The sequence below is a fragment of the Channa argus genome, chromosome 8, assembly GCF_033026475.1.
Source record: "Channa argus isolate prfri chromosome 8, Channa argus male v1.0, whole genome shotgun sequence".
Lineage (NCBI taxonomy): Eukaryota > Metazoa > Chordata > Actinopteri > Anabantiformes > Channidae > Channa > Channa argus.
The window spans coordinates 24,412,815-24,439,381 of NC_090204.1; the positions used below are offsets into that span (position 1 = coordinate 24,412,815).

General features: G+C 39.9%; 2 protein-coding genes across 2 annotated transcripts in view; both read left to right on the plus strand.

Annotated features, from left to right (window-relative positions):
- Window positions 1-6,549, plus strand: part of pde4dip (phosphodiesterase 4D interacting protein) — a 29,627-nt gene extending 23,078 nt beyond the window's left edge. The window contains exons 28-36 of the mRNA XM_067512494.1: window positions 844-968; window positions 1,054-1,182; window positions 1,265-1,369; window positions 1,454-1,641; window positions 1,754-1,885; window positions 2,812-2,950; window positions 3,227-3,273; window positions 3,374-3,488; window positions 4,889-6,549. Coding sequence (XP_067368595.1) covers window positions 844-968; window positions 1,054-1,182; window positions 1,265-1,369; window positions 1,454-1,641; window positions 1,754-1,885; window positions 2,812-2,950; window positions 3,227-3,273; window positions 3,374-3,488; window positions 4,889-4,998 — 1,090 coding nt within the window. The 3' untranslated portion in view covers window positions 4,999-6,549. The remainder of the gene's footprint in view (window positions 1-843; window positions 969-1,053; window positions 1,183-1,264; window positions 1,370-1,453; window positions 1,642-1,753; window positions 1,886-2,811; window positions 2,951-3,226; window positions 3,274-3,373; window positions 3,489-4,888) is intronic.
- A 1,167-nt stretch (window positions 6,550-7,716) lies between these two features.
- The window catches only part of mast2 (microtubule associated serine/threonine kinase 2), a 148,682-nt gene continuing 129,831 nt past the window's right edge, over window positions 7,717-26,567 (plus strand). The window contains 1 exon segment of the mRNA XM_067512236.1: window positions 7,717-8,576. Coding sequence (XP_067368337.1) covers window positions 8,496-8,576 — 81 coding nt within the window. The 5' untranslated portion in view covers window positions 7,717-8,495.

The following is a 26,567-nucleotide window of genomic DNA, read 5'->3' on the forward strand; positions in this document are numbered from 1 at the left end:
AGAATTAAAGTGCTGCATTACAACCTGTGAACACGTTATCTTAACTCCTCTCGCTGCAGAGAAGTAGACACATGTCAAACAAGCCACCAGTGCCCCACAGTGAGACACAGGCTGTATTTTCACACTCATGGCTGACTGAAGACTCTTAATGTGCTTTTGATGCTAAAGTCCCCCCCAGAAGACCCCTAAAGTGGTCAATACCATGTCCACTCCCTTTCTTGAGCCACCTCAAACCGACACAGCCAGCAATCACATCTCCACAGAGTAGGACAAATGGCAGTTTATCACCTCCAATATTTGTCATGACCAGTCATCAACTGCCTCCCTGAAAATTTCTATTAGAATCATAAAATGTCCTATTGCACTAAAATATTTATTGCATCATCCAAATATACCGTCCGCAGGGTATTTAAGACTCGGAACTCAGTCTCTAACTCTCCCCCTCTACAAATACTGAAAGTCTGGTCTACCCCCTCCCTCCTACACCCTACACACACATTTCCACACACATACGAAAGCACCAGTCACTTTAGGGGAAGAGATGCTCTCTTGCACTACAATAGTAATAGTTTGAAAATCAACTTATGCTCCATTTATTTGAAAGTGTGAACTAAAACGTAACTCTGTGCCTCAGTTTCTGCCCACCTCTCATTGTTGCTCCCACTCAAAGTACAGCCTTTCTCAAAGATTCCCTGCAGTGTATCTGGATGCTCATTCGGTGTGTCGAGTTCAGTGTGGAGCACGTGCAAATGCAAGGGAGCTGCTTCCCATCACACGAACAGAGCTGCACACACCAGTAATAAGCTAAGTAGCATGTGATTTTGTGTGTGTGTGTGTCGTCAGGCTGCAGCATGAGGTGAGCGTCCTCCAGCAGCAGCTGTGCGAGAGCCGCACTTTGGTCCATTCTCTTCAGTGTGAGCTGCAGGTGAACCACAAAGTGTGTGGAGTCGCCGCCATCACACACTCAGGTACGATTCATCCCCACAGGGCAGGTTTCCAGCTGCGATGAAGGGAATTGCTCACCTTTGGTTGGTTTGTGTTTGGTGTAAGCAGGTCAGGTCAGCGACAGCACCGAGCCTGCACACAGTGGCACGACCTTTGACCCCAGGGAGCTGCGCGTGCAGCTGGAGCAGCAGCTGAGAGGACAGTTGGACACACAGCGCCGAGCCAGGAGACAGCTCGGTCAGTGTGTCTGAGACACCTGAATTGTGCAGCAGCAAGTGACTAAAGACATTTCAGCACTAATAGAAATGTTCCTCCGCAGATAACGTTCCCTCTCCACCTGTAAGAGACACAGGACTCGTCAGTCTGTCCTCTCCTCTCCATTCTGTGCAGAAACCTGCAGAACAGACTGGAGCTGCTGATCAAGGTTCAGACAAAGTGTTATTTTCCTGAATCACAGTAAAGTACCTCATAGCACTTACAACTTCTCAAACCTAATATTCCTTCCCAGCAGCCTCGACTCTGCAAGGCCAAGCTCCAGACGGTTCCTTTGCCAACCGCCATGGCCGCCACGTGGTCGCCCACGTCGATGACTTCAAAGCTCTGCAGCAGCAACTCCTGGAGGGCAGTGCTTTACTCTGCAAGATGGAGGCCACCGTTTGTCCTCGGAGCAGCCCGCAGGAGTTCGTCCTTTGTCAGGTGAGTCCAGGAACCAGAATAAGCTCAGTCCAAGCGATCGAAACGATTCACGGCGTGAGCCACAGTGCTTTTCGATGAACAGCTTATGATTTGTTGATGTATGATGTTTCAGCCGTTGGACTCGGGTTCTGTCAGGAAGTTGCTGGCCGACACTAAAACCCTGAGCCGCATCCTGGAGGAGGCCGAATCTCTGCTCCGGATGTTCTGGAGAGCAGCACTGCCCAGTTCTGAGAAAACCAAACAGGTCAGAACCAACACATCCAAGTTCTTGTTTTTACAGAGAAAAGTCAGAAAGTCGTTTTTCGAAACCATTTTTATGACTTTGCTCCTATCAGAAGTTTTGGAAAGTAACAAAATACTCTACTTATGTACAATTTAGAGCTATTTCTACTTACTACTATACTAATACTACCATAAGTATTTCCATCCTTCTACTAATTAAGAATTTGACTTGACTACATTTCAGATACAAGTGTTGTAGTATTACTCGTACTATTACTCCACTACATTTATTTAATAAATATTAATATTAATTTTTAGAAACACATCAAATAAAAAAAGAATCAAACTTCAGCTGCTGCTCTGCAGTTTGTAAAGTGATTCATTATCTAAATGTAAGTAATGCATCAATTATTGCCCTATAATCCAATAACAGTTTATTCACTGATGGGAACTGAGCCACTGAACATAAAAGTACTTTTACCTTTTGGCATTTTTCTTTAGTTAATACTTTTGAACATTTTGAATGGATGACTTATTATTTGTATTTGTTTAATGGAGTATTTCTTTACTCTGGTAAATATTTCTTGGTAGAAAATATAGTATTGGGACACACTTCAAATTTCTTAGCGACTGTCCCAAAAACGTCCTTTAGGCTTTTATTGTTATGGCTTGGTATTATTATATTTCTTGAAGGCATAATCTAAGACAAATAACTGCTTTCTTTTCAAGAGTACAGAATAAAAAGTATAATTTCTCAAACAGACTAATTGTCCCAAAGTGTTTTTTGCAGAACTGAGCTATTTCTACTGGTTTCTAGAGCTTGTTGTGAATAATAATAGAGTTTGTCTTCAAGATAAGTAAATAGATTTCTGTTAGATTTCTTCACTCATTTTACTGAACGTGCACAGACTAAATGAGAGTGTCTGTCATATGAAAATGTGTTTTTAGGATCAGTCTCTGAGGGGGGAGGTGGACTCTCTCCGTCTGAAGATCTCAGAACAAGAAGAGGCTCTAAGGGACGCCATGGAGAGACTGAAGAGCTCCAACCGCACCAAAGACAGCATGGAGCACTTTATAGTCAGCCAACGTGAGCCACTCATGCTTTCTTCTAGTAACACATACTGTACATAAGATCAAATATCTTTTCTAATAAAAAAACCAAACAGCCCTCAAGTGATTCTATCAAACAGATCCATCAGAGCAGAAATCTAATACTTCAATGTAAAATCTCACTCTTTTTTGTAAATGTATACTTGTATCTTATCTTTTGCGACCCACAGTAGACACGTACTGTAGTTACTCCTGTATTACTATTTACCCAATGAATGAATATGACTCTCAGATGCTCTGTGTGTGTTTCCAGTGTCGAGAACACGGGACGTCCTGAAGAAAGCTAAGACAAACTTACAGGTAGGTGCATACGTTGCTACAGGTTTGGGTGATGATGGTGCACAGTTGTTCCTCTAAACGAACATCTTCTCTCCTCCTGACTCCTGCTGAGTCTCCTCAGGAGAATGAGTTCAGGATTTCCTCCCTTCGTCAACGAGCCTCTTTCTCTCTCCCTCCTTCTTCCTCCACCTTTTCCTCTACTTGTTCCTCTTCCTCACTTCCCTGGACCTGTAAAGGTACTGTATGGTCCTCTGGCTTTGCCTGGCTCTGTTTGCTGCCCTAAAACTGGTGATGATGCTGCCTGTTTTTGCTGATAAGCTCGGTATTAAAAATATTTTTACATATAGCTTATCCATGAACTTCTTAACTTTGTTAGTGTTGCTTTATAGAGTGACCAGGATACAAAAACTAGGCCCTTTTTCATTAGCAAAATAAATGTTTTGTTATTTATTTTAAAATAAAGCTTAGCGTACTGCAACTTAAAGGGCAACTTCACAAATTGTCGACTTCCTGTGGAAGCAAATGTTTGCATCCCCTAATCCCCTAAGAGAATACAACATAAATGTTTTTATATCAACATAATATTTTTTGCACATGCAGCTAGTAAATATTCCTTCATCAGAAATTATTCAAAGGTCATTTTTAATTATGCAAACGTTTGTACCCATTGAAATGGCATAGAAGCCATTTGTGCCATGACTGTACATATACACCCCAAACTAGAACCACAGCAAGCATTTTGTTAGTGAAGTCGCTGTTTAAGAAAACAACTTTACAAACTTGAGAAAAAATTTCAAGTGCCGAATTTAGAAAAATGCTGCAAATTGAAGACAGGAAATAATGAACCGAAAATATACAGATGACTTTATTTTTTGGTTCAGATTTGTTTGCTTTTCTTCTGTTTGCAGTGATTTAAAAAAAATGCTGCATCTGTGTCATCAAATTGGTGGTTTTTAATCCGCAATGTGTTGAGCTCTCAGAGCCACTGTACCAATGCTTCTGTTGGCTAAGCTGTAAATCCTGACCTGAGCTCCCAGAAGCTCCCAGAACAGACAAGCATTTCTGAGACTCCTTTTGCTTCACTTAGGATAGAAATAAAATCAATACAAAAATGATCGGCTGCATAAGTTTTGATTTTTAAATGCTTACTGTGCTGTATCATACATATAGGCCATAAAAGCAGGACCACAAGAAACTGAACTACACTGAGCCAACTCTACAGGGTTCCTGTACATTTTCTGCTGAGATTGTGTGCTGTTTAATGCACATTGCAGTGTTGAATATTTGTACTGTTTCTTTGTCTTTGAAGTCAGAAAACACAAAGCCTAACTCTCTTAAAATGACTAACTCATGTTCTCAGCAAACTTAAGTTCTAATCAGAACACTTGACACTTGGGTGCTTGCAGTGCTAAGTGATGCATTTTCTTCTGTCCAGCTTCTTTTTTCTTTTTTAATCTGCTGGTAGCCATGACATGCTACACACCCTTGGAAAAGATGTTGTATGAAGCTGCTGCTGTGCAGTTTTTAAATGGAAAAACAGGGTGTTAAACTGTGAAACATAAATAAAAGTGTGAATTTTGTCCCTGACTTATTAAAATCATAATGCTAAACTCTGAACGTTTTCTGTGTCTTTCAGGTGAAAACACCGGAAGCTTCTGTGAACTCGCCTTGTTCTCTCCTGGTTGGGGCGTCATGACTCCCCGAGCTTCTTCCTCCATCTCCTCCTCTTCCTCTGTTGTCCTGTGAAAGGCTTCCCATCAGTGCCCCCTGCAGGCAGCCTTTATGTAATACGCCATCCCCCCACCCCCAATCATTATCACCATCATCAATGTCTTTTCAGACAGAAAATGCTGAAATTCTGTCTCTTTCATTGGCCCGAGACACATTTCAAAGCCAAAACCAAACAGCAAAGTGCTTCCTCTCAGCTTCTTTCGAAGCTTGTATTTCTAGTTAATATGTAGAATAGTTGCATGTGGTTTGAGCAGCTTGTGGAAACAAAGCCATACTTTCAGGTGGTACAGTAGATATGTTTTAGTTTTGTCCTGGTTGTACAAAAAGGTCATAAAATTAGCCAGTTACTTCCATTAAAAAAAAAAAAAAAAAAACTACGTAGAGCCATGTTGATGGTTTGGTTGAATAGTTAGTAGATAGCTGGTAGATGATTATCTCATCTCATTTACTCCCAAAACATCTGTTTAGGAATCATTGCCCTCAGACTCCAGAATACTAATGTTATGATATTTGAAAGAATCTGAATAACATGGGTCCACCTGCATGGATTGACAGCCTCCTGACTGACTGGCTCTTATGTGCCACATGGTGTTAATAAGAACAAGCACATGTTACAGTCATCAAGCTCATCAGCAGTTTGTACTGTGTGCACTGATCATTTTAACAAGGAGAAGAAAATATTTGTGTGCATGGTCGTAAACTGATGACATTACGCCTTTGTAAGGAAAACAAGGACCACACTTCTTTGTTCTTAAAATTCTTTAGGTGTTTTTTTTTTACTTTATTTTAGGTTTGGATTTCCCTCAAGATGACGTCTTTAAAAAACCCGTGTATGAACATGTGTTTGTCGGAATATTTTATTACAGACCTTTTTAGAATTTGTGACAATCACTGTGCAAATGAGCTTCTCTGCCATTGGACGTTTTGTGATGGCATCACCAAGTTTTATGTCTTTTTATAGTTTGATTTGTCTGTAGTAGGGTTAAATTTTTCTTTTGGTGCATGAACTGTGGCTTCACTGCCCTCTTATGCTTCAATGAAATATGCAATGTTTTGGGCTACTGTGCAATACTAGCCTTCATGTTTGCTTTTGATTTATGTATCAGGCCTGGGTGAAGTGCCATGTTTTCTGTTTCACTTTTAAAGATGGATTGATTTAAACAACTTACTTGGATAAATATATACACTCTTCTGACAATCAATTGTAAGTGGATTAAAAGCCCGCTTTATTTTATGCTACAGGGGAATAAGGAAGCAAAGAACATCATTTTAAAAAGAACTGTAAATATTTCGTAAGCAATAAGAAAAACCAAAGTCAGTTGTATCAAAATCAGGTGTAAAATTGTCAAATTTATGTTTGATTATTCCCCAAAGATCAAATGTAGTGTTTTGCTTTGTGTCTGTGTGGTTTTATAAACCACATGTGTATGTACATATTGACGAGTGTGTACATCAGTGCAAGTTTTGTGTTGTGAGAGAAAATATGTATTTTTATGCATGCTCTCTTTATTAAAAGGTTTTGGGGTAAAAGGAAAATAACCTTTTTAATAAAAGGGGTCAAAACTATGTCCGACTTGTTCATTGTTGTTCCTCCATCAAGTTCTTTTTTTGTTTCAGCACACAATATAATATCAGAATATGTTGCAAAATAATCTTTATATGACCAAACAATTCGAATAATAAAAAACATACTTTATTCTCTTATCTCCTAACACTATTAAAAACATTGTGTGGTGATTATAGTGTTGATCAGCAGGTGGCAGCAAAATCCAACAAAACTGATACAATTGTCACTGACACCTGATACACACACACATGCACGCGTTCTTCAAACAAACAACCAAAAGAGGATTAAATTGTGATTTGAAACATTCGATTATACGTTTTTATTTATTTTGTCGTTGCATGTTTCACATGTACTGAGTCTAGGATTTTGCATAAAGACTTCAACGTCAAACTGTCGATTTATGAAGCTGAAACTAGACCGGGGTTCCTTCAAAATACAACCGACAACAGACGGTTGTATGTTGCGAGGTGATGATCAGAATTTTAGGTTAAGATGTAAATTAATTGACCTGAATTTCATTTCACAGTATATTTCTATAATTTGAAATACTGTCGTTTTGTAATCATTAATAGCCGGCTATCGAAGAAGATAGGGCAACATAACCACTTTCTAACTTGCTTTCTACGGCTTTAGTTTAGGGATTACATGTACATGAATGCTTTTAGACTTCCCTATCGTGTCCCTATATTAATTATATTTTTCTGCATTAGCTGAAAATTTCCTCCAGATGACATCATCTGGAGGAGCTTTTCACCAACTGGAGTTCAGAAGTTGTCATCTGGGGGAGCCCTGGAAAAGTACGTTGATAACGATTACAAACTCCATAGTGTGAGCAACGCAAATAGTGTATTTTATATATCCTGATTTCATATCCATCTCATAAAAAATAAAGAAAAATTATTTTTAACATTTTTTCAAATACTTACAAGTATATGACCTTGTTCTTTTTAGATTGATACATTTATGTCACAGAGAGCGTTTAACTCATTCGCTCCTTTAGTGTGACGCTTTCCGTGTTTTTATATTTTTAATATTTTTTTTATGTTCAAACGTTTCCATAAAAAACTTTCCGTTTTTGAGTTTAATTTTGTAGAAGCGGTGCTTTTATTGTGGTAGAACAAACCGGAGGCGCTGATGTCGTTCTCGTCCATTGACGCCGCGTTGACAGAGTCAGGAAACAAGCCGTGCCGTGCCGTGCCCGCAGCTGAACACAGACCTGGACCCGGTGTACACACACACGCACACGCAGCGCGCAGTCTTTATGTGAGGATGGACGAACACGCGAAGAGGACTTCAGCCGCCCGTTGAGTGACCGAGGCTTGAGCAACCGAACAGACGCGTGGCGGGAAGCATCTGGAACCGTCCGTTAGGAGCGAACGCGGACTTGTCATGGGTGTCACGGTGTTTCTGGGCAGGTAAAGCGTTAGCAGGCAGCTTGGCTAACCGCTCAGCAGCAAGCTAGCGTCGGTGGCTAACAGCTACTTAACGCCTAACAAGTTGGTCTGGGTGAACTGTTGTGAGAGACGGCACCAGAAACCGCCGAGCATGGATCACCCTCACACCGCGGACTACAAACCGTCACCGTGACCCGTCGTGAACCGCCCTTTTCATTGTCTTCAAAGAGAAACCAGTGGCCGCTGGCGCCGCGGGTTTGATTGACAGCCTGTCACACAACGGCTTCTCCAGATGTGGAATCCGCATGCAAACGTGTAGCTAGGCGGCAAGTTAGCTAAGCCACAGCCGCAGCCGCAGGACTGGCTGCTGGCTGGATGGCCGGGACGAACTCATTTGTGGACTCTCAACTCCCGAAGCTGCATCGACCAAGCGATGGGATTTCATTTTGCCAGTGGGGTGTCAGCGTGAGCCGACACGTTGAGCTACGTTAGCCCTCAAACTGTGTTCGTAGAGGCTGCGACGAAGCAGCGTTTCTGCACTGAAGTGAAAGATGAAGCGAACAGAAAATAAAAACAAAAGGAAACTGTGTAACACGGAGCCGCAGGAGACCGTCGGAGAGGAGAAAGATGCGGTGAGTAGTGAAATCATCGAGTCACTGCGGTGGGAGCTGGCCGGGTGTGTGTCCCCGCCGCTCACCTGAACAGAGCACTGAACCGGCGTTTTTACCGGTTCTGGTCTATTCTAACAAATGACGTGTTCACGTTTGCAGGACACATGTGGTGAAGGTCCGTTTTTCAGCTACATCAGGGATGTTGTGTTGGAAACTCGTATCGTAGGGCTGCAAAATGTAACCATCAAATTACTCTAGTATTGTGTATGAAGTTGTCACCTAGTGCTTAAAATGCAGTTGGTGCCACATTTACCCACTGAATAACTAACCTCGTGCACTGAGCCACACTGACACAAAGCTGAACTTTGATCCCAAATGATCCAAAAATACCAAATAATGAAATAAAGCTGAAACATACAAAATTAGTTCATTTTTATAGAATAGATAACACCATGAATTCAAAGTGCGTCCAAAATTAGAGCTATGTAAGATGACAAAAAGTACAGATATTGAAGTAATATACGTTATTCTGAAAGTGGCACTGAACACCTAGTAGTTTTACTTTTGAAAGTATTGAAGTATTTTTACTCTTACTACAGCATCACTAATGCACCTTTTCTTAAGTAAAAGATCTGAGTACTTGTTCAACCACATTTCATTTCTTCATTTAACCATTTGTTCTGTTAATTTAGAAAATGACTAAAAGGGCAGTTGCAGTTCTGTATTACTTAGATGAACAATTTAAGCATGTTATTAACATTAGTCTGCCAATTGAGTCACCTGAGGTGTAAAGTATCACAAAAGCTTCTTATCAGCCAGTGGTATAAAGTATATTTGAAGTCAACCTGGATATGTAGCTGTTTTTCTGGAACTCACCCATCAGTAAAAGGGTCTCCCTCTGTTATTATGACCCACCGTGCTGCTCTGTGGGATTTGTGTGTGCACATTAGTGGTGCTAACGTGATGGGCGGAATGGACATGTCACAGTAGTTGTCAAAAGTTGGCCAAGTTATGTTTCTATTTGTCATTGTGGCCACTTGCTACTAAGAGCTGCTTTGTATCCAGGTGTATGAATGTGTCATGTTGTTGGAGAGCACATTTCTGCTTTGACAGTGAGGAACGACCATATTCAGGTTCAGGTATTTATCGGTTTGCATAAGCATGGAGGCACCTGAATCTTTGGCTGAAATATATTAGCTTCAAGGTCATTTTCAATGTTTTCTGCCATTTTGTTGCGTATTTGTTTGTCATGTAGAGTGTGTGTGTGTGTGTGTGTGTGTGAGTGAGTCATATTTGGTTGTGTAGATTGTGGTTTGTGTTGTGTCAACCAGGTTGCATTTGGTTTTTGGCTTTATAAGCTAAACTTCTGTCATTCTCAAAAGTGAGTCGTATTTTCCAACAGTCCCTATTCAAATGCTAAAACCAACAGTGAACCACGTCCACTCACGTTTAATGTCTGTCAGTTTGTAGCCTGGATAAACTTTTGTAACAAACCTCTCAATGAAGAAACACGTCACCCAGGGGAGCGATGTGTTCTTAATAGTTTTTAACAACGCAGGTCTACGGCACAGACGAACAAGTTAATCTTGGCTGCAGCCTCACAGACGCTAAGCGTAAGTGGAGCCAATTCATTGTTGGTTTTTGTTGTCCATATGGGAATTGTTGAAATTGTGGTTAGTTTAAAAAATGACTGAAGTTTTCCCTTCACTCAGCTGTTAAATAGCAGAAGCAGCATGCAACAATTCCATAAACAGTAAACCAGCCACTAAGCGTGCGTATGCAAACATACGCAAGAATCTAAACATTGCCAGGTGTTATAATAAATGCAGCAGTTGCTTTCATTGATTCATTCACTACAGTATAAAATCAGCCTGCAGAGACTTGTTAAGGTTAGATGATTATAGAGTGAACAATATTGTTTAACTGGTTTTGTTTAGGTTCAGATGTCTAAACTGTAATGTGGTGTAGACTTTAGTAATGATTCTGTGCTTCAATATGTTCTCTGCAGGGTGATTTCCATGTCATAGCATTAAACCAATGGCTGTGTTGAATACATGTTGTATTCTGCTTTGTGTAAATGTAAAGATTGATGTTTTACCATTAGTCTCAGTTTGCAATAAAAATGGACCCGATCCTGAAACAATAAGAGCTGCTTCCAGAGATGAAGTCATGGCTCTGTCTCTGTGTGAAGTCATGTTTCTCCATCTCTGGAAGTTTGACATGACAGACTCCATTGTGCACTGTAGCTGCGCCGCCCAGCCTTCTGGGATATGACATGAATAATGAGGTGAAATGTGTTCAATTAATAAGATTTACCCTCAACTCTCAAGCTGTGTAACCCTTTCCAGTTTTTTGCATTAGCCTATAGTCCTGAAATCAATTGTATAAGGGTGAATGTACATTTTTTTTCTTTTTAAACCATGATGTGAGCCAGGAAAGGGAGGTGCTGATTGAGGGAGTAAGCTTTGTGCTATCAGGGGAACCAGACAGATGTTTTTTAGCTGTTGCTGTTTTATGTGCTTTTGTGTAAAGTATTATGAAATGGAGGAACAGACAGGGTGTTTTCATCCAGTGTGAATTATTTACAGTATCTATTGCCTAGACTTGGGATTGCTGGGTAATAAATTACCGGCCCTGCTGCGTTACTTCCAGCGGTTGTCAGAATCGGTTTACTGAGTTTTCTTCAACTCTGTGAGCTTTTAGCATTTGCATCATTGATTATTGTTTTGATTTTATTAGTAGTCAAATAGCCCAAGGAGACATTCTTAAATGTCTTGTTTGTCCCACTAAGAAAAAGTAAGTAGCAAAGCCATTTTTTAAGCTGAACCAGAGAATTATATTTTCATTTTCATACTGATGTAAATTATAATATAGCTGTAAGATTTCTGTTGATATTTTGGCCGAATCCCAATTTCGCCCCTTGGCCCTTCTTAGGTTTTGTGCATTCACATGAAGTCTTCTGCACCTTCATGTGCACTGAATTCTTAAAAAAACCAGAAACACTTCCTTTCTGTCCTTTCTTGCACTTGCTTTCTCATGAAACGGAAACTTCTTCTGATAGCACTTTGCTTTGATGTTTCCTACTTGACTTAGATTTTTGCTGCCTTGTACTTGTAAGTCGCTTTGGATAAAAGCGTCTGCTAAATGACTAAGTTTAAATGAAGTGCTAGGGGTGTCGTGAAAACTATGGCAAAGTGGTATATGGCTACAAAGCCCTTCATACTAACTTTTATGTACGTTTCCTGAGCAAAAATACAACAATAAAAAAACTATAACAGTTCACTTGGTGACATTGAGCCTGTTAGCTGTTAACTAAAGATATGAATTTGTATTTTACATTCGTAATTATCCTATTTAGTACCTTTGGCATTGTGTCGTTGTGGTTGATGAACAGGCTGCTTTTCACCACCGCTAAACGTGCATTGTGGTTGCAAAAATAACATTAACATGTGTCGATGGGAACAGTGTTACTATGGAATCCTCAGCAAATTAGACTCTGACATATGCTGGGCTTTAAAGGTTCCTCAAGCTTTTTGGGAGATAGTTCAACCACTACTCCTCATGACTCTGTTTTGAGGGGAAAGTAAAAAATGAGGGGTAGAAGTATAAAGATATGAATGACTTCCCTGTAAGGTAAGTGATAAGTGCATGGATACAACCAGCAGTGACAGACTGCATCTTCTTGTTTTTTTCAGGTCGTCAGTGTCACATTGAACAGCAGGTTTTGGCTTGTTACAGTTACAACATTGGGAAATGAATAATAACTTTGTCATTTCTTAACTTGAGTGTGATTGTGTGAGAACGTGTTTGTCGATTTATTGGCAGGGACAGAGCAAACCCCCCCCCCCCCCCCCCACACACACACACACACACACACACACACACAAAACATCCTCAGCAATCAAAGGGTCGTTTAGAGGTTTCTGTCCAAACAGGCCCTTTGTTTCTGATTTTAACAGAGACATTACATCTAAACTGTTTACAGTCACCAAACTGAAATACAGAACAAATGGCTGGACATCAGCTCTGATCTCTTGATTCAATTTAATTTCAATATAATATGAATCTGTCGTAACTGTACATTCTCAGATGTTTCATCTCAGCCCAGACATCCACTTTAATGACCACTTTGGTCAAACACAGGGCAGAAATTGAAAATTGTCTCAATTGCCTCATTTCTCTGAACATGAGCCTTTGTGCCGACAGCTGTTAGTTAGCGTCAGCCCCCCCTTCAGAGTCAAACTGAAAAAAACCCTTCCTGCAGTAATCACCTACATATCATATCTTAAAATAAATCTTTCTATGAACCTTAAAATAACTTGACTTGCAGTAGGATGGCAATTTACACACTGTACTCAAACTGAATCATTCTCAACAATTAACTACAGCATGCAAACTAAAAAGATCACAAATGGGTACATGTCAAGAATTGGCCTGGACAGATTCATTTAAACAGACTTTATTCAGTTTGGCCATAGCAACAATAACAATAATTGGATGTTATTATTCAAACATTTACAATGACATCCTGCAACTTAAACTGAGTCACGTAAATGTGCAGCTTTCAGTTTCAGGGCTGTGAGTTTTTCAGGTCTGTCTTCTGTTAAAAACATTTTCTCTCCAGCTAAAAGTTGCAGTGATTTGTTAAAACCCTCTTGTCTTTGCTCCATATGGTTCCCACTAGCTGACAGAGCAGCTAACAGCCGTTTCTCCTGTCCTCCTGAGTCCTCTCCTCTCTCTGACTTGTATTTTACTGTGGTCCTGACCCATTCCTTCAATAGTCCGGTGTGTTCTCTGACAAGCAGTAAAAGTGTGCAGTGGGCTACACATAATAATCAAGCCAAACAGTGTTCGTGCAGAGGGATGACTGGTATTTATTGAAGCCTGTTTCTTATTCCTTGTTCAGCAATGTTTGTTCACTGAGTTTTAAAGATGAATCCATGATAATCTGTTTTTAACTTATAAAAATATTTAACTACAACTGTTCCAGAATCCAGCCTTTCTTTGTTTGACTTCTTTGGCTATTCATTTATATCCCCAAGCTTTTGGTTTCAATGATTGTCACATTTATTTATTTATTTTTTTAACTTTTATGTTAGACTTGTTTTTGGTTCATCCATTTTTTTCATTTACTCTAAAGGCTGTTTGTGTGGTTAGATGTGGAATTTTAAACCCAAAAAAGTATCCAAATGACGAGTGACACTTAACTTTTAAAAAATGTGAATAAAGCGATTTACCTCAGCATAAATGAGTGGATACATATAAAACACCCAGTAGATCTTTCTGAGTTAAAGGTGTTTGTGCTCCTGGGATAGGAGCATAATCTGGTACATCGCTGCAGTAGAGAGACGTTGTTGTTCCCAGTTGAAGCCCCCACCAGAAGGATCAAACTAATTAAGGCAGACTGGAAGTAGACTCGAATCTACAGTGGATTAACATTGTGCTTTACTGTCGTACAGTGGGGGTCGGGGAGAAGAGGGAGGGGTGTTGTTCTAAACACTTATCACTGGAAGGATTATCAGTGGAAACTTCAGGCTGTGTGGTGGTGTTACGCTGTAAGATTCATGCGTGTCCCTGCAGCACAGTTGTGGATAGTAATGTCAGCGTGCAGAACCTAATATGCAGTTACTATGAGTCGCTCCCAATGTTATTCTTCCAAATGTTTACAATATATAAAAGGGGAACAGCCGTTCTTGTCATGTTTTTCTCTATTTATATTGACTGTAGTTACTAGGGAACAGTGTATAGTTCTAATGCATTTTTATGTAAGAAGAATCGAGAAAATTCTGAAAATTGCTTAAAAGTGCAAATTGTCCAGAACACTGACATAAAATTAAACTATATTACACAGACCTACATCCACTGTCAATCAAATATGTTGTTCACAATAGCTTTAAATACAAAGACTTGACCTTTACAGAGCATAATGGGACAAGGAGTGTGTCTTTGATATTTGAGCTTAATTGCATGAGTGTGACAAACAAGCTCAGGAAAAAAAAGACGAAATCAAGTTGTATTTCTAGAGCTCAAAATAACAAATTTATCTCAAGGGGCTTCACAGCTTGTACAACAAAGACACTCTCTATGCTTAGATCTTTGAATCAGAAACTAGAAAAAACATCAGACAGAAACTCAAATAGTTTTCTTTGTCATCCCGTTAAGAGTTTTTTGGTTAGAGTTACTGAGAAGTGTAGGACTGTTACAGTTACATGGATGGAGCAGATGGCTTGGACAGCACTGCAATGCCAATGGCCTGAACAATGTCATCTAAACATTTCACATTTTCTCCATCAGCTCCCACATTTATTAGGCTTTTCCAGTTTATGCGATCATCAGTCCCTGCTGCATTTGTTGGATTCCAACCAGTGCTCAGAGCACTTTTAGGTATAAAAAAAAATGGATTTACATCTGCTTGTTTGGCTGTTCAAGCCACACCCTCCTCTGATCACAGTGCACTTGCTCACTGTCATGAGAGAAAGGTTTTGTTTTTTTTTTACAAAATTTGTCTTAAAGCCCTCAATACAATGCCTCTAAAAATGACTTGGCCCGATTCCCCTTTAGCACATAATTGTGTGTTAGATTTAAAGTGAGACTTTTACATTAATAATCCAAACTTATTAATCTGTAAAATGAGAACATGGGCAGCTCATGACATTACATGGACTAGCCAGTAGCTTTGGCTCTTTGCTCTTTCCTCCTCATTAGGTATCTCATAGGTTAACCCTTAAACGCTCTCCCCTCCCTTGCAGTGATATGGAAGAGTAATTTCCTTTTCTCTGGGTGACCAGAGTGCAGCTGAGGAGCTCCTTTCACTGCACAGGCAAAGGAAGCTGATTAATGGAGCTGATGAAGGCCATTTCAAGGTGCCCTTATTAAGTAGAATTATAAGCTATATGGTTTCTATGCGTCAATGCTCAGATAAAAAAGCCTGTGTTTATCTTGTGTTGAGTGCTGGCAGCAGGAGAAATTAAACCACAAGTGATGAAAAATGAAACCATATAATATAAAAGTCAACAACAGATATTTGCTTGTGTATTTGTTGGTGTCTGCTCACCTATTAATAATCTGTGGAAAAAAACTTCAGAGTTGATTTATGGTGAAGTAATGATTTTTCGTAATACGTAAGACAGGGTTTCTTCACAGCAACATTTCACATGCAGGTTAAAATTAAACTCTGATCTGTTAAATTCTGCAGAAGTGAGATTCAGAGTCTGGATCTTAACTATTAACACCACATCCGAATGAAGAAAATCCATCAGTGCCTCTGCTTAGCGCTTATGCCTCCCTGTTTCAGCTCTTCCTCCTGACCCCAGTGATGGGTAATGTGCTGATTTCACCCTAAGCTGGTGCAGCATTATCCAGATATTTACTCAGACAGCATTTACTGACTAAATGTATTTTGTTTTTCGCTGTCTCCTTCCTCTATCCATCTTTATCTTTCTCCCATGGTCTTTTTCACCTTCTTTTTCCCCCCTGTATCTCACTTTCCCCTGGAGCCTCCATTCCATGTTCCAGTTTTCTCTCATACAGTGATAACATGTACAGTAGTTGTCCAGAGTTAAATTAACTTCCCGCCGATTAAGTGTTTTTTGTGAGTTGAGTTGGGGAAACTCCATAATTAACATTTAATGATGGTAAACGCCAAGAACTGAGTTCATGAGCAGTGCAGTCCACCTATGCTGTAACTTGATATGATGAACTAAATCCAACAACTTTTTTCATTTCACTTAGAAAATAGTTTTACAGATTTGAACTGTGCAGATATACAAAATAGGTAAAAGCATGGAACTAAAGTATAGTAATACGTGAAATAATAATATGAATATAATAATGATGATGATTATTAGTGTCATTATTAATGTTGCTAATTGGTCTTGGGAACTCCATTGGTGGCCAGATGTCTGAAAACAAAATTATAACGTTTCTTCTTTTTATGAAAAAAATATTTGCAGTCCCTCATGTTTGCCGTTCTCATTTGTTATGGTGTACAACAGGTTTAGACAAACCAGGATTTTTGAAAAATTTGATAAATAGTAAGATGATGCTAATATAAGATAGGAAGAAAAAAGAAAAAAAAAAACTTACCTTGATTGAACATTGGCCCTCTGATAGACTGGCGAACTTTCCAGGGTGTGCCCCCCCCACTCGCCCTATGATGGCTGGGATAGGCTCCAGAGTCACCCCCCTCCTCACCCAGACCCTACCCAGAATAAGAGATTATAGATAATGAATGAATGGATGGATGAACATGACAAAGTTGTTGTTACCATAACAACGCTAATGCTTTATTTCTAACTCTTGTTAATGTAGTGGTATGTAAAGTTTAAAGCTAGCGTAAACTAATAAATATGAAACTTTCTAGGTCCCATGAACTTTTATGATGTGTGCGCTTGCTTGGACTGTCTGCTCTCACTATGGTGGGAAGTTGAACATTAAAGGCAGCTTTTCTACGCTTGTTTGTCTGCATGTTTGTGACTGATGAATGACATCACTTAGTCTGCTTGAATACGACACGTTGTGTGTGCCTGCATGTGTGTGTACATGCTACCTTATCTAGTTTTCCTGTGAGTGATTAGCTTTGTGTTAGCTTAACATGTGGACCTCCGTCAGTGCGTTTACATGGGCTTAATTCAGTTCAATTCAACTTTATTTATATAGCGCTAATTCACAACAAAGTCATCTCAAGGCACTTCACAGAATAAAGCCAAGACTATACTTAAGTCACCAGGTTACATTCAGCTTTCTCTGTAAAGATGATTTGTTAAATGTCCATGTATACACTTAACCAGATTTCTGCAGCTTTCTCTTACTACCCACGTGTGTAACAAAAGGCTGCAGATAGGAACACACAGAATCAAATGCTGTATGAACTGAGAGATCATTAATGGGGTGATGCCTCATTTTTAAAACAAAGTCTGTCTAAAGTCCGACAGGAAATTTAGATTAGATAGATTTAGATTCAGATTAATCTTCTGTTGCATGTCTTCGCAGGTTTCTAGGAAACAGGCTTCTTAAGTGCATGGAAATGTCATTCCCTGATTATCTGAGAAAGTTGATTTCTCTGAGTAACCTGGTATTTAATTGCATGGAAACGCAGTCTGCGTACAGGGTCAGGACAGATGGTGAGAAGCTGGAATGGAAACAAGCAGAAACCTGCTGCTACTGTTTGATCTGCTGTTTGCAGATCACCATGTGGGTGCAAACAGTGCTTCTTTCACTATCAGTCAATTTTTACCTGGTAGACTGCCAGTATTAAAAGATGGACTCAATAAGAAATTCCAATGGCTTCTACTCCTAAAAGAAACACTTTTATCAATTCCTTTTCTAACAGTTTTTTTCTATTTAAGGCATTTATTGACAGTAATTAAAAGTAATTGCAAAAAATTAAGAAAAAAGATATTTCAGTTCTTGACCTTATACCATTGATACTGTGAAAATGTGCATTTACTATGTGATTCACAGGTACTGTCCCATATTCCCATATAAGTGAGAATTAAAATGAAAATCTGATACCTTGATCAGAAAACCTCACCATTAGAGGGTTGTTTGAGGTGTTTTAGTGAAAGAGCACATATAGGGACCAACAGGTTTAGAAAAGATACATTACCTGATGTTAATCAAAGTTTGGTTCATTAACATCAATGATGTATCAGTACGAGGGTTTCAGATTTAAAAGAAGTATGAAGGTACTGAAAGCCCCCCAGTTGTGTAAGAGTTTCTGTTTACACAGGATTATTGGTATAAAGTAGATAATGCATAGTTGCATGGCGCAAAGTATTCTACACTGCTGAATTGATTTTTGGAAATGGGTCACATTAGAAAACTGGACTCGCCTTTGACCCAGTCCATGTGCCTGATGATGGAGAAACTCTAATGAAATCCACTATCAACCACTTTCACCCCTTATCTCACTCAGTGAAATGAGGTCAACAATCAGCAGCCACAGTCCAAACCACTCTGTGTGTAAGCGATGACTTCCTTTGCTGGGTGCTATAAGATCTCCTTGTAGTCCAGAGCCACCTTATAAGAAATATTATACGTAATAAGAAATAAGTTCAGGACACTTGATCATAGAGAAGGTGCCTCTATATCTGGGCCTCTGTTTCATGTCACTGTGATCTCACAGTTTACACACACAAAAAGAAACTGTGTCAACATTCCACAGACTGCTTGACTTGCGTCTTTGAGTGGGTGTAACAGTTTTTATAGCTTGTTGATTTGCCGTGCTGTAATTGTAAATTAAACTGCACGCTGTCCCTCCCTGTCCTGATTAGGGGTTATTAGCCTTTGGGCTGTGGCCAGTAAATGAGCTTCCAACCAAACATCCTGCTTCCTTCCAGCTAAGCAGCTAACTATAGGAGCAAAAACACAATGCTTACTCATAAACAGTCGCACGGTCTGGTGCGTGCTCACACCAAAACAACCGCTATGTCTTGCATTGATTACGTATTTCTTGCAACTGGGACACATGAGGACACATTAGCATTTACAGTACAAAAGCTATTTAGTCACACATGTCCCAGACCACCTTGTAAAGTGTTTTGAGTGATTGGGTCACAGTCTGCCTCTGCGGTGTTTACACTAGTATTTAGCAACGTCCACCCGATCGATTGCCCAAGACTCATTTTAAAACAAAGTCGTGAAGCCGTTATTTTCAATATTTTAACTGAACACAACCAGTGAAATAAAAAGATGTGCTACTTTTGCATGTATTTCTTCTTTTCCTTTCAGCTGTTCCCTTTCAGGGGTCTCCACAGCAAATCATGTGCCTCCATCTAACCCTGTCCTCTGCATCCTCTTCTCTCACACCAACTAACTTCATGTCCTCCCTCACTGCATCCATAAATCTCCTCTCTGGTCTTCCTCTACACCTCCTGCCTGGCAGCTCCAACCTCAGCATCCTTCTAGTGATATATTCAGTGTCTCCTCTGAAAATGTCTTTATCTCCTAAACATCTAACTTGAGCTGTCCCTCTGATGTCCTCATTCCTGATCCTGTCCATCCTCGTCACTCCCAAAGAGAACCTCAACATCCTAAGCTCTGCTACCTCCAGCTCTGCCTCCTGTCTTTTCTTCAGTGCCACTGTCTCTAAGCTCTACAACATTGCTGGTCTCTCCTAAACACTCCAATACCTCCACAGGTATGTCATCAGGATCAACTGCCTGTCCACTTTTTATCCCCCCACTCTTAAATGTCACCCTATGTTCCCACCTCTTTTGGAAGAAAGTCCTTCTGTCCTTCTGTGTTCCTTTCCTGAAGACCAAACCAGCTCATCACACTCTCATCACCTTCATGCCCATTGAAATCTGCTCCAATGACCACTCTCTCACCTCTTTAGATGCTCTGCATCACTTCATGTAACTCTCCCCAGAATTTCTCCTTCTCTTCTAACTCACATCCTACCTGTGGGGCATAGCCACTAACAACACTGAACATCACACTCTGAATTTCCAGCTTCAGACTCATCAACCTGTCTGATACTCTTTTCACCTCTAGAACGTTCCTCACAAACTCCTCTTTCAGTATAACTCCTACTCCATTTCTCTTCCTATCTGACCCATGGTAGAACAACTTGAACCCTGCTCCTAAGCTTCTAGCCTTGCTAACTTTCCACCTGGTGTCCTGGACACACAGTATGTCCACCTTCCTTCTCTGCATCATGTCAATCAACTCTCTAGCCTTCCGTGTCATAGTCCCAACATTCAAAGTCCCTACTGTCAGTCCTACATTCTTGGCTTTCCTCTTCTTTCTTTGTCTACGAACACGCCTTCCTCCTGTCCTTCTTTGGACGACAGTACCCCAATTTCAACCAGCACTCTGTAAGTCAATAGTATTGGTGGTGGTCGTTGTTAACCCGTGCTGCCATCAAACCGGTATGGAAGTGAGATTCGGTATGAAAGCAATGATTTGCATGTTTAACTTGGCATGTGTTTTATGTTGGATGCCCTTCCTGAAACAACCCTCTGCATTTATCCACACTTGGGACTAACACAAGAAGATACTGGCTTGTGCCGCATTGTGGTTGCAATACTTTTGCATAAACTAACTGCTGACAAATTTATATGATGTGGTTTATAATCATACTATTTAATCTGAGTTAATAATTAGAAATCTATATTTGGACTCACTCTTTTTTTAGCGCTTTGGCCTGCTTTCATCAGCTTCTGTGTGTTCAGTGACACAAATGAAAGATTTTGCTTTTTGTAGCCAAGCCGAGTTAAGATGCATCAGATTTCTGCAGAAATCTTGACATCACTCAACTTCTGTTTGGAGTTATTTATACAACAATGAAAGCTCACATTTGAGGACACTCTTCCGCAGATATTCGCCAGCTGTTTTTCCTTTGTAAGCAGTTGGGGCCTGCTGCTTCGATGTAACTGAAACGTGTGATTATGCCACACAGTCACATGGCAGAGACACGCTTGGGATTAAAGCGTTCAAGCTCAGATATTAGTTTAATCCTCAGGGAATCAAATGGACAAGTAGTGAAGAGTAGGCCAGAGAGCTATAACTCAGAGTGTTCAGATGGTTTTCTTATATGTTTCAGACATACCGCATGCCAAGGCCTGTTACTGACATGCTGCAGTGTTAGATAAGTGGATGGCAGGTGTAGCTGCAAAAATGAGTTATGTAAACCAAAAAGAATCACAAATGGTACAATTACAATATCAAGGTGTTTTGTGATGTGTGGCAAAACACGCATCTACAACAAATGTTAACTTCCAGCCATCTGGTCAGCAGTGGGGCAGACTGAGTCTTTTACCTCTGTTGTATCCCCATTCTCCATCTCCATCAAAAGTTTTTCAGCGTTTTGCAGTTCTTAAATTCCACCAGTGAGGGTAAACAGCGATGCCGTGCATGCTCTTCTTATTTATTTACAAAGTCTGCTTCCTAATGTTGCTAATACATAACTTATGCACATGTGTGAGCAAAGAAATTGTAGGTCCTTGTTTTCCATATACTTTATTTTCATGGTCCACACACAAAATTAGGTTGTTTTTGCCCCGTAGCTTAATGTATAGCACATCATGTCATATGTTGCAGTTGGACATGTTTAGTCAAGTTGCAGAAGCCAAAATATTGCGATTCGGGAAATGAATGTGATCATCTTGCTGCTTCTCTTAAGCAATAACTCACATTGATGCTGTAACGTATCAAGCAAACCTCAAACAGTGCAATGGAGACACAGCCTAATGTTTTATATAGTGAGATGCTGTCAATATGCAGCCTTCCATACAAGCCAGTGAGGCCTAGTGTTTGGATGCATGCAGCCAGTGTATGCAGGCCTCAACATCTCCTGTTTGTGCTGCAGGAAGGCGGGCTGATCGTAAATATTTGAGAGCCAAGGCATCAAACAACAGCTCTGCACAATGCATATTGCTGTATTGACTTACTGGAACGGTCTCGTAAAAAGTGTGACCATAGAAAAAAGGCTGCTAGCTTAGAAAGCGAGAGATCATAACCTTAGTAAAGTATTTTTTGTTGTTGGTGCCTGAAGACTGAAGTAGAGTGACTGGAGTCTGTGACTCTTAAAGATTAGTCAGAGCTCAAAAACTGGTGCAGTTTGCTTTCTCTTCCTGCCGCACACACGCGCACAGCCACATGTACATATACTCACATTAAACAATGGGTGCATGCACACACAAACCCACACCCCTAGCAGTGCACCATGCAGTTTTGGCGTCGTGCCCAGGACTCAGGTGGTGGTTATGGCAGTACTGCTGCTTATGTGGAATTATGCTGAAGACATGTATTAACCTTTCCCTCGTGTGTGTGACTTTGTGTGTGTGTGTGTTTGTTTGTGTGCATGTTTGTGTATGTGTGTTTGCAGCTGTATGATAGTGGAAATGACATATATGAGATCAAACTCTGTACCAGCAGTTTGTAATCCAGCAAACATGATCAGAACCTTCTGTTTTGGATCTAATGTCTCTACCCAGTTTTTATTGGACACTGGGTCATAATCACTGGTAATTTTTAAAGCCAGTGTTCTGTCTACATGTAGCAGAATATGTGCAAATAATAAGCTGGAGGATGGACTAGTAAGCATTTGACTATGATGTTAGGTGAAACTATTGAGCAGGTGACTTTGGGTCGTCAAATTAGTGTATAGCTATAAGAACACAGAAACTGAACAGGATTCGCTTTTTCTTATCACATTTTATCGCTTCTGTCCCTGTTGGTTCTGTGCTGTTTATGCAGTTGTGCAAATCTACTAGGTCCAGGAGAATTCCATTTTTAAAATTACGATCCGTATCCTGTTTAACACTAGCAAATATTGTGTGCTACATGGGTGTTAAAACATATGCACCTAAAGTTGCAGTCTGCTAATGTTAGCAGCTAATGCTAGCAGACTGTAAACACAACGTGGAGCACTGTCACAGACCAGAGAGTGAGAGATCGTAATTGAAAAGAGTGGCTAAGTAATTTTACACAGCATTTAAAGTGTCTGTTGCTCAACAGCTCCGAACCTGTGTCTGCAGCGCACTGTTTGAGATTTGCTTGATATGCTGTCAGATTTTTAAAATTGACTTTTATATATAGGAACAAATGACAGGAAGAGAAGGAGCACATTTGCAGCATTAAGTTACGAAATCACCCAGATCATTCTAGATTGATTAATTTCAGTTATCATGTGAAGATTTATGTGTTGTTGTTTTTTTCATACTTTACAGGGGGGGAAAAGTTATTTATTTTTTTAATTGTGCACCACCAGTTTAGACTCTCACTTACTTACTTACTAAATGGAATTTGAAACAGGATCCATCAGGATGTGGGCGTCTTACCACCTTAGCTAAATGGTTTACTCTGGGAAACCACTTAGCTCTGGATGTCTCATACTGTTTGACAACAATTAATTATTATTGCGCTCAACCGCAACAACCGCTTTAGACATATTGGCAGTAAACATACAGCAGCATTATATGTTTTCCAAAGAATAAATACTGATAAAACATATTTCATAATGAATTTCAGGGAGTATGACGTTTTTATGATACCTTGATGACATCATTCTTAGTATTTTCACCAAATGCCCATTATTTGTAGGTGTGTGTTCCTACCTCTGTTGATTTTAGCGTGTGTATATTGTCAGACTGCCCTACATACTTTGCTGACACTGTTATAGTTTATACTAATAACCTCCATGCCTGTGTTCTGGCTTAGCTCTCCATCATTTTATTGTGTCACTGCCCTCGTCCTCCTCTTGCTCTATCTGCTCCTCCTCACATCCTCTCTTCTCCGTCTCAGTGCGTTTTCTCCCCCCTGTTTATCCTGAGTCACAGCAGAGCTGTTAAAGCTAGCTGATCCCCTGTAGCTAAACTGGATGTCACAACCACCTGGAATTGAAAGTACACCACATGATTGTATCCAAATGGATTCTGAAAGACTCCAATTTTGTAACTTTTGTAACTGTAAAGTAACTTTTGTTACTTTGCTTTTTCTTTACTAATTGAATCAATCAAACTATCTTCCCTATATAACAAATACTGTTTGTAAAACCATAGAAAAGTTTAAAAGTCAAATTAACATTTTTACTAAGAATATTTCAACAAATAACTTTGTGTTTTTCGTATTGTTACTGGCAGCCATGAAAGGTTCTAAAACGGCAGCGCTGTCTTTCTGTCGATGCTCTTTGCTAACTCATTATTCAAGGCTTGTTTTACATACCTCAACAACTGTCTGCCCCCTTGACCCTCAGCACAGACCGAGGAACATGGAGGGTCTCTTCCCTTTAAAGTATTAGAAACATTGAGACCTGTTAAGACACTCCATTAATCCCTGTGCTCACTGGTCTTTTACAGTCTTGAGCAAAATTATAACAGACAGCACTTGGTTAACCACGCTAACCCAGCAGCCAAACCACACATTTATACTGGCAGTCAGTGCACCCGGACCCCTATGGGAATAATGCAGCAAGCTAGCTTTGTACTATGTAGCCTGAGAGAGGCTAAGTACGCTTTGGAAAAACAATGTTTTGCCATGGATAATTGTGAAGTAGGATTTTGTTCCAGCAGTGTCTTGGATACAGGAGAGAAGCTATTATAAAAGCACTTGATTGTTTTTCCTCGAAGAAGCGTGAGAGGCTGCCGTCATTAGACCCAATGCCAGACGATTAAAAGCTGCAGAATGCTGCATTGATCTCATCGTACTTACGTCAACTTTTCTTTGTTGTCTTTTTATCAGCTGAGACATATAAGCTTCAGGTTCAGGCACACATCAGCAAGTTCAAATATTAGATAGTCAGAGCTTGGATTTAGCTGGAAGATCTAAAGTGTACTGTTCATGATTTAATGTAGCAGCCAGAAAAAAACTCTCCTCTCCTTTACCACTTGATGTTGCATCAAGAGGCTTTATGTTGCCGGATAAATGGTAAATGGTCTGCACTTATACAGTGCTTTTCTAACTTATTGGTACTCATTTACCCATTTACACACACACACACACACACACACACACACACACACACACACACACACACACACACACACACACACACACACACACACACACACACACACACACTCACACTCACACAGCGATGGGGGAGCTGCTATGCAGCTGCCCAACACTCACCGGGAGCAACTAAGTTGGGGTTCAGTGTCTTGATCAAGGACACTTCGACATGTGACCGGAGGAGCTGGGGATCAAACCGCTCCACCTCCTGAGCCAAAGTCGCCTACATATAGATACAGATACACTCCTTGGCAGTTCAATTAGGCACACGTGCTGACTAAAAACCTTTCTCAGACTCTGTATTAGAAACATGAAATAAAAACCAACTGAAAGATTAAATATTTGGCTTTACTGCAAATTACCCAAATGTTTTTAATCAATAATCCAAGAAATAGGAGAGAAATTACAAAGATATTACATTACAATTACATACCAAGTTAATTTTAATTGTTTACCTTTTTGTTTTTTCTTTTTGCTTAAAACTGACGGTTCCCTGTTATTTTAAAAACAGTTGCATATTTATTTATTCATGATTTCTGTGTATCAAACGTGTGCTGTCCACATATTTTTTTATATTGTTTGCTAAAATCTTAAATATGTCTTTGAAATTGATAGATGACTTTTTATTTTCCTTGCGCAATCATCATATGCAATTCCCCTAAATATCAGCATCAAATCTCTGTGTGATTTTTGTTTTATAGTCTTAAAATAAGCTTTAAAATCCTGCAGCCGTTCATGAATAATGGATGACATTACTAATGCTACTCCATTAGCATTTAAAGCAGCCTCTGCAAGACCAGAATAAAAAAGTGGAGTGAGAAGCTAAATGGGTTTTCATACAGGCGATAAAGCTCATTAAATGTCTGAAGTTGACCAAGCAAAAAAGGGTGATGAGCTAATGACTGTGTTATTGTGCATGTTCATGTGTGAGTGGTGCACGTGCAAGTGTGCATGTATACACAGGGAATGTCTTAGCAGACAGCTGGAGGCTGCCTTCATGTGGACACACCTGGTCTACAGGAAATCATGTCTGTAATTCTTTTAGGATTGATAGATACTGTAGCAGTATGTGAGTATGAGTTTACCTAAAAATTAAATTTTCAGTACATCCAACTAAAATTGTTTTCATCAAATAAATCAGATATTTTTTTGAGCATTATTGGAGAGTGTGTTTTAGCAGTTCTCTGCTATAAAGCATAGTCTATTAATATGATTGTTTGCAAAGACTCCAGATGTACTACAGAGACAAGTCACTGTCACTGTGAATTATATAAACTTTTATTTGAGGGTAAATTCATTAAGAGCATTCGTCTCTCTTTGTATTCGTTAGTGTTACACCTGGATGCTGATCAGTACAACTAGAATGTGATCAGTGATCACTGAGCAGCTCCACTGGAGCAGTCTGGGTTTAAGCTCTTTGCCCAAGCATCACAGTAGTGTTGAGGAAGGAGACGAACTATCGCACAGATCTTCTTATCCTGCTCGTCCGGGGCTCACTTCTCTAATCTTTATGCCACCACTGCCCCTACTGCAACTAGACTCTTGCAACACACACAC